General features: G+C 34.5%; 2 protein-coding genes across 2 annotated transcripts; both read left to right on the forward strand.

Moving 5' to 3' along the window:
• The first annotated feature begins 1,476 nt into the window (after nucleotides 1-1,476).
• LOC121257830 (cyclic nucleotide-gated ion channel 1-like) lies at nucleotides 1,477-3,084 on the forward strand. The gene is made up of 4 exons (XM_041159081.1): nucleotides 1,477-1,514; nucleotides 1,748-2,159; nucleotides 2,262-2,549; nucleotides 2,749-3,084. The coding sequence occupies exons 1-4, from the start codon at nucleotides 1,477-1,479 to the stop codon at nucleotides 3,082-3,084; spliced, it is 1,074 nt and encodes a 357-aa protein (XP_041015015.1).
• Nucleotides 3,085-3,342: 258 nt separating this feature from the next.
• LOC121258180 (cyclic nucleotide-gated ion channel 1-like) lies at nucleotides 3,343-5,192 on the forward strand. Its single transcript, XM_041159565.1, has 3 exons — nucleotides 3,343-3,608; nucleotides 4,073-4,354; nucleotides 4,489-5,192. The coding sequence occupies exons 2-3, from the start codon at nucleotides 4,079-4,081 to the stop codon at nucleotides 4,963-4,965; spliced, it is 753 nt and encodes a 250-aa protein (XP_041015499.1). The 5' UTR covers nucleotides 3,343-3,608; nucleotides 4,073-4,078; the 3' UTR covers nucleotides 4,966-5,192.
• The last annotated feature ends 2,429 nt before the right edge of the window (nucleotides 5,193-7,621 follow it).

Below are 7,621 nucleotides of genomic sequence, written 5' to 3' on the forward strand. Positions count from 1 at the left end.
GACTAAATGTCGTAGTCGAGAGGGGTGTGCTGCATTTTGTTGATCTGGTTCAACTGTAGGAGACTATCACGACCACATCATCTTGATCGTTGGTTAGGGAAAACATAAACATAGGAGAATAGCAACTAGAAGACTCGATATACCGGCAAAATATCGCCACCGACGGCAATGGCACGTGAATGGCACGCGCCACACTGAGCGAGAAAGAAGCAGGCGGATCTAAAAGAATTGAGGCCGCTGGCCACTGTGGTGCTGTGTGTGGCGGCTGGAAATCCCTTCTGATGTGGCGGCACGTGAGGCCTATGCACAATGTAGGCCGCGCGTGAGCCATACGTGCCACTGATCTGGATAGTTTCATTCCTCCGTCCGATAGATATGCGGCTGGGGAGACCATTGGAGAGGCGCGTGGCAGTCAGAAAGTGCCGGCAAGCATCAGATCGGAAAAACTTGTTACTATCGCCAGAAAAAGTTCAAAAAAATTGGAAATAAACCTATTAACTAGAGCTGGGCGATCGGAGAGGGGGAGGAGACGAAGCTCTACCCCCCCCCCCCCCCCCCCCCCTTTGAGTGGTGATGCTATGATAGCTGGAAACGGGAGAAACGGGAGAACAGGAAAAAACGGGAGAAACAGGAGAGGCTTTTTTTTTAACTCTTTGGTTTGCTTTCCCTTACTTTATATATATACTCTCATTTTTGCTCGGAAAAAAAAAAGGACTCTCTAATTTGGATTAATTTCATTATATAATATCTTCTTTTTATTTTTTGAATTAATTTATATTTTGGTTTAGCTTATAAACTAGGATTAATTTAAAATAGAACATAATTATATGACATTGTATATGTTAAAATATTACAAATATCAAAAGATACGAGGATATCATTGATAGTTTAGAGAAAATATTTGAAATGAATAAAAAAGATTTTAAATGATTTGAAGAAAAAAATAGATAAACTGATATATGATATATTGTAAAACTCATTATGTAAAATATAAAAAGTAAATTTTAATGATATATTTTAAATGATATATAGAAGAATTCAATGATTGAGAGTGCTCTTATATCTGCTTTCTTCCTCTTTTGCTCGATTATTTTATCACATGTGTGGGGTTAAAGTGCTCTCTCTTTCTCACACAAAAAGGCAGATAAAAAGCACAAACGACAATCAACTTTCTGTCACTTATTGCTTTAATCTAACTCCTTGTCTTGTTTCCTCGCTCAAACTTTAACTGCAGGCCAGTTCATTTTCTACTCTATCTATAAATCCGCATTGTACGTTGGTCGATGTAGTTTTTTTTGTTTTTTCCAAAACAATTATGCATGTCTGCCTATTATATACCATGGAGTTCTTTATATATGATAGCGGTCATATGTTTTCCATTTTCTATATATAAGTGCTCCAAATCCGGAATTTCTGGATAGCAATAGATCGAAGTTCGTGGAGTTGGTCCTTATTCGACTTTTGTAAGCCTTAGTTATGAGTCGTCGGGATTCTGGAGGAAGTGAGCGAGTAAGGTGAGCATTTTCTTCTTCTTCAATCTTAAAAATGTTATTTATCTTACTATCTTGATATCAAATAATAGATTATAAATAACAAAAATTAGTAAATAATTTCTACTCATGATTTAATAGCACATCGGAAATGAAGTAATAATAGTTAAAATGATGATGAATAACAATAGTTATTTATCTCATATATATATATATATATATATAATTAGTACCTCTATTAATGTTGTGCTGATCAGGGACGAGGATGTTGAGAGGCAAGGTCGACCCAAGAATGATGGTATTGGTTCAGAACAAAAGACAATAATAAAACTGGCAATTGGGCAGGTCAATCACCCTTTGATGATGAAAATTATTTCCAAAACGCCGAGGTGGTTCCAGTACTTCCATTGGGATGTGGCGTTTTTAGTGGTGTGTGTAGTTGCAGTAGCAGTGGACCCTTTGTTCTTTTATCTTCCTGTCATCAACGAGGCTACCAAATGCATTACTATAGATACCACTTTGGAAATCATTGCTATTTGTGTGCGATCGGTCCTGGATTTGGTTGCTTTAGGGGATTTGGTTGCTCGGTCAAGAGCAAGCAGTGTCGATGACTGTTACTCGAGGTCAGACTACGTAATTAACATCCTCGGCATTCTTCCAGTCCCCCAGGTATTATCACAAAAACATTATTATATTCTTAAGAATGGATCGTATAACAAAAACAATATTCCATTGATCTCCTCAAATAATTATATTTATGAACATGAACAGATTCTAGTGCCAATTATATTTTCTGAAATGAGAGGTTCGAAATTCCGGCACGGAAGGAAATTTCTAAATGCAGTTGTTCTTTTGCAATATGTTCCAAGACTTTTCCGTATCTACAGATTGTGGAAAATAGTCAACCAGACTATCATCCTACCTAAGAGTAGTACTACTAGTACCAGTGTTAAAGCAGTGAATGCAGAAATCTACAAGAATATGATGATGATCCAACCCAAAGGTTTTGTAGTGATGAAAGCTGGATTCAACCTCTTTCTGTATCTCGTCGCCAGTCATGTACGTATGTTTAATAATATTTCATCATTCGTTATTATCTCTACTAATTTATAACTAATTACACTACTAATGATCACTACTAATATTTATAAAGAGATGCCTGCAAAAAAAATATATATATATATTTATAAAGAGATGGATGAAATATTAATGGTATATATATATATATATATATATATATATCTTTCATCATGATCAGGTACTGGGTGCTTTTTGGTACTTCTTCTCCATCGAACGAGAGACCACGTGCTGGCACGTGGCCTGTAAGAATGATACAGGATGTAGCAAGACTTCTTTTAACTGTGGTGGTTCTAGCAATAACACATCTTTAAATGATTATTGCTCTATAGAAAAAAAAATAAATACAACTCTCAGCTTTGATTATGGAATATTCAAAGAAGCCCGTCAATCTGGTATTCTGGAGTCCAAGGATTTTCCGCGAAAGACCATGTTCTGTTTTTGGTGGGGCCTGCGAAATTTGAGGTTCGTGCCTGATACATATAATCATACATGCATTTTGTTCCTTAAAACTTAATTCCTCACCCATTTTACAATGTAATCAAACATAATATATTGATAGTACCACTTTGAGACATAACTAAATCGTACTACCAAAAATACTAAGATGGGCATGATGATCACCTCTTTATAATATCCAACCATCCATTAAAATTATGCCATAGACATGATACCTTTTTTTATTCTTTACTTATTTCAATGATTAAAATCGAATGAAGTAATATCTGATTAAAAATTATAGTTGAAATGTCCGACGTGCATGTCAAAGTAGTAATTCAGCTACCACAATATTAATTTCAGCAAATTAAAAAAAATAATAATTTGAAGGTAAAAAGACGTTATAAATTGTTATACATTTTGAGCATATTATATATGTGTATATATATATATATATATTAATTTTTTCTGATCATTTAATTTTCTGGCAGTTCACTTGGTCAAAATCTTGAAACAAGTCCTTATTATTGGGAAAACTGCTTTACAGTTTTAATCTCGATCTTTGGCTTGATTCTGTTTTTATATTTCATCGGAAATTTGCAGGTTGGTGCATCTTCTTCTTCATCTTTTGTTAATTATGTTTTTTAAGCTGGGATCTTATTATTTCCATAATTATGTGTATAATGAATATGGTACCGTTGAACTTTAATTATTTTCATCTATTCAATTCGTAGCAGCTCAAACTTCTTTTAGAAAGTGGTCATGATATTTCCAATCCAATTTGGAGGAAAACCTTGTACTAATTTTCTGGCAGTTCTTTTTTCACCCAACTAAATTGGATGAAATTTTCTCCAACCCATTTAAAAGTACTATCCTGTCATGATAGTCTAGTAAATTTAAATTTTAAACATTTAGCAAGCAATAAATTAATATCAATCTTTGGCTAAAAATATGGTCAGTAGAAATCTAATCTTTTATGAATATAATGTGACAATTGATAACTTTTAGATGTAATTAATTATGAGTAGAAATCTTAGAAACTGATCTACATAATTGTGATGTGACAGGTGTACATGCAGTGGGAGGTATATAACGAGCTAGAGGAGATTTATAAGCGGTCGAAATCTAAGCAGAATAATAAGATCATGAAAACTAAATTGCGTAGCATTGAGTGTTGGATAAGCACAATCGGACTCCCCGACGAGTTAAAACAGATGATCATGAGCCATGTGACACCAATATTGGAAGATCAAAACAAACATATTGATACAGAAAACCCATTCCCTCATCTTCCCACAATACTTAGAAGATCGATTAAGCTCCATCTCTGCTTGCCCCTGCTAAGGAGAGTGAGTTTCGATCCCCCCTTCCCCCACCCACCTCTGAATTTCACTTAAATGTGTCACATCAATTAAAGATTATAATTATGGTTGCTCAATTTTGCGAGAAGTCTAATTTTGCTCAATTGTTTGTGAACACGTAGGTGCCCATATTTGAAAATGAAAGTGAAAAATTGTTGTATGAGATCACCTGTAAATTTCTCAAGCAAGTGCACTACAATCAAAGCAGCTACATTGTTCGAGAGGGAGAACCATTGGATGCGCTGATCTTCATGGTGAAAGGAATTACGTGGATGTATACAAGTAATCATGGCAATAAAACTGAGTGTCTTAAGACAGGTGACCTCTTTGGAAAACATCTTGTAGACTGGGTGTTGGAATCCCCTGGACTATCTGACCTTCCTTTATCGACAAGGACTCTCAAATGTCATACAAAAGTTGAAGGGTTTTGTCTTATGTCTAGCGATCTCAAGGATATGATGTCTCAATGCTGGTGGAAATTTAGCAAGTTTAGACACATCGTCGAATCTGATTCGAAACAGCTGAAACATTTTGCAGCTTCATCCATCCAAGCAGCATGGCGCCGCCACACCATCCATCATCATAAATTACTTGAATGAGGCTACCAAGTTTGCCCATGCTGTTGACTAAGGCCATTGCCACCAACAGCTCCCCAAGTTTAGATAACTGTACCACTTAATTATTAATCTAGTGTTATCAAATGTTCTTGCTCTTTGGCGAAATAGAATAAATAGATTGTTTAAGAGGACTTGTATTATGTTGTGGATTAAATGCTGCACTTGTTTCTTTTTATGTCATTAGACAAATTGCAGTCGCTTGATTTTAATATTGAGTGGTTATAAGATCAGTAGGAAACCATAAATAAATAATTGTATAATAATAAATGAAAGCGATAATATTGTTGCACATTATCAGTTTGAGAAAGGAAAAAGTAGGCTCACACCTTCAAGTTATTGGATGTTGTATTTTAATATTATGCACTAGGGGTGGCAAATCGTATTTTCATGTCGTGCTTTTGTCGTGTCAAATCATGAACATTCGATTATATAGGTCAACCCGAATCCAACCCAACCCGTTAAGCTAAACTTTTCAAACTTCCAAACCCTAACCCAACCAAATTAGATAAAAGTTCGTGTCGTGTCATCTGTTTTGACTTGTTTAATAATTAATTAGAAATATGTTAACACGACATGACTCATTTAAACCCATTTTTTTCATGTAAATGGGTTGAACTAAAAAGCATAACTCATTTGACTTGATTAATATAATTTCACATAAATGTTAAAATCTATATTTATTAATAACCACAATATCTTAAAATATATATATATATATATCAATATTTTTCATATTTCAACATATAATAAAACCAATATTACAAACTATACAATAACAAATATGAGCATAGGTCTAAAATTGTAATTCTAACAATAAAAATATAGGCATACTAAGAAATATCAATAGTACAACTTAACAATAATAAAATTTTAATTTTGAAATAAATTCTAAACGGGTCAAAAGGGATTGATTTCGTGTTAAGCAAGTTGACCTGTTATCGATCTGTTTATAAGTCGTGTCTTAACGGGTCAACTCATTTTGACCCAAACCCATTAACATCAAAATCAAGTCCGTTAATTCTATGACGTGTTCATGTTGGATTCACAGGTCGTATTATATATTAACACCCCTATTCTACATCAGTACCCATAAAATCTTGATATATAGTCGGATATTCTTGACGGTGCGATATGTTACTTTTGGTACTTTTAATTTTTGGTGCAAAGTACAAAATTCCTACTGTTATTGCATTTTTTTTATAGGATGTTTTGAGGTCTTTGCTGCTTAAGAATTAACTACAGCTTCAATCATGTATAGATCAACCAAAGCAGCCGCATCTCAAATTGGCAGGTTTTCACTATATTTAATGAGCTTGTCCTCTCCAACAAATCATGTATGCTCTAAATCAATTATAAATAAAAGATAAGAGGGGCAAAGAGCCGAACAAGTGTATCCTAACAATCAATACAAGCCAGAAAAATATACATAAATAAAAACAAACGATCAAGAATATTTGACGAAACAGGCTTGGTACCACTTTTTTTCTTGACCCAATGCATGCATGGTTAATTAAAGAGATGGCCCCGCCTTGAAAGCCGCTGGAGGAAGATCTTAATTTCTTTTAAAAGAGATGTACGTCTAATCTCATACAAAAGACGAATGAAGGTGAAGAACTGAATCGATCTTAGAGAAAGTGGACAAACTTTTGGGTGTGACATTACCTTATGCGATTAATTCCAACAAAAAAAAAAAAAAAAAATTCCTAGCTTCTTGACGCTCACAGTTGATCTATGGAGAAAATTCTTTGTTAACGTAAAATAAGTGTGTTGGCATATTCATGTGACAACCTGTGTTAAATTGTGTTGTAACAATGTTAAGTGGGATCAAGTGAAAAGGGATTGAAGTCAGCTCAACATGGCTTGAGCGGAACCCATACAGAGATCAGTTCGCTCGACTCTTGCTCGACATGGCGCTCGAGTGGATGTTCATATAGAGAGTTCGCTAAACACCCACTTGACATAGCACTTGAGCAAAATCCTGACAAACAAAGAGTTCGCTCCACACTCGTTGGACATAGGCTTGGGACTGTACTCGTATTTGTTGTTAGAGCTTGTTTCAGTTCCTTTATTTCAGTTGGATGACTGTATAAATCCCACTAGTGGTTTTCATTTTGGGTTGTAAGGTTTAAAATTTTCTGGTACTTAGCTTTGACTACTTTTTATTTTCCGCTGCGATAATTTGTATTGCACACATATTGCATGCATGCATACACTAGCACATGGCATTGGAGTGTGTGATCCGTGTGGTCATCATACGATTCATCCAGGTGTCACGACTTCCACCAAATCACACATGGGGGTCGAGGGCACCACAAGCATTGTAGCCACCAAATTACAATATCATTCGGTTTAGTGAACTCAATAGTTACAAAGATTCAATTGCAGAAATAGGTAAATCTCTTTTCAAAATTTTCACAAATTCTTTCATAACTATGTTAACAAGTTAAAAAGTTTAAATATGATTTATTAGATTTATTGGTAATTGCATTATACATCAAGCTAGCTAGAGAAGTAAACAAAACAAATGGTCCCACAATGCTCCAAGAAATATATATGTGATTGATCAAAAGTAAACATATTTCTTAATTTATGTATTTATCTTATTTAACTTTCAATATTAATTTATTTCTAATTCAGT

The sequence above is a fragment of the Juglans microcarpa x Juglans regia genome, chromosome 3S (assembly GCF_004785595.1).
Source record: "Juglans microcarpa x Juglans regia isolate MS1-56 chromosome 3S, Jm3101_v1.0, whole genome shotgun sequence".
Lineage (NCBI taxonomy): Eukaryota > Viridiplantae > Streptophyta > Magnoliopsida > Fagales > Juglandaceae > Juglans > Juglans microcarpa x Juglans regia.

Excerpts from the sequence above, each read along its gene's own strand:
- LOC121257830 (XM_041159081.1), top strand. The coding sequence starts at position 1,477 with ATGAGTCGTCGGGATTCTGGAGGAAGTGAGCGAGTAAG. Across the intron at positions 2,160-2,261 it reads GCATTCTTCCAGTCCCCCAG|ATTCTAGTGCCAATTATATT; the intron begins GTATTATCACAA and ends GAACATGAACAG. Across the intron at positions 2,550-2,748 it reads TGTATCTCGTCGCCAGTCAT|GTACTGGGTGCTTTTTGGTA; the intron begins GTACGTATGTTT and ends CATCATGATCAG.
- LOC121258180 (XM_041159565.1), top strand. The coding sequence starts at position 4,079 with ATGCAGTGGGAGGTATATAACGAGCTAGAGGAGATTTATAAGCGGTCG. Across the intron at positions 4,355-4,488 it reads GCTTGCCCCTGCTAAGGAGA|GTGCCCATATTTGAAAATGA; the intron begins GTGAGTTTCGAT and ends GTGAACACGTAG.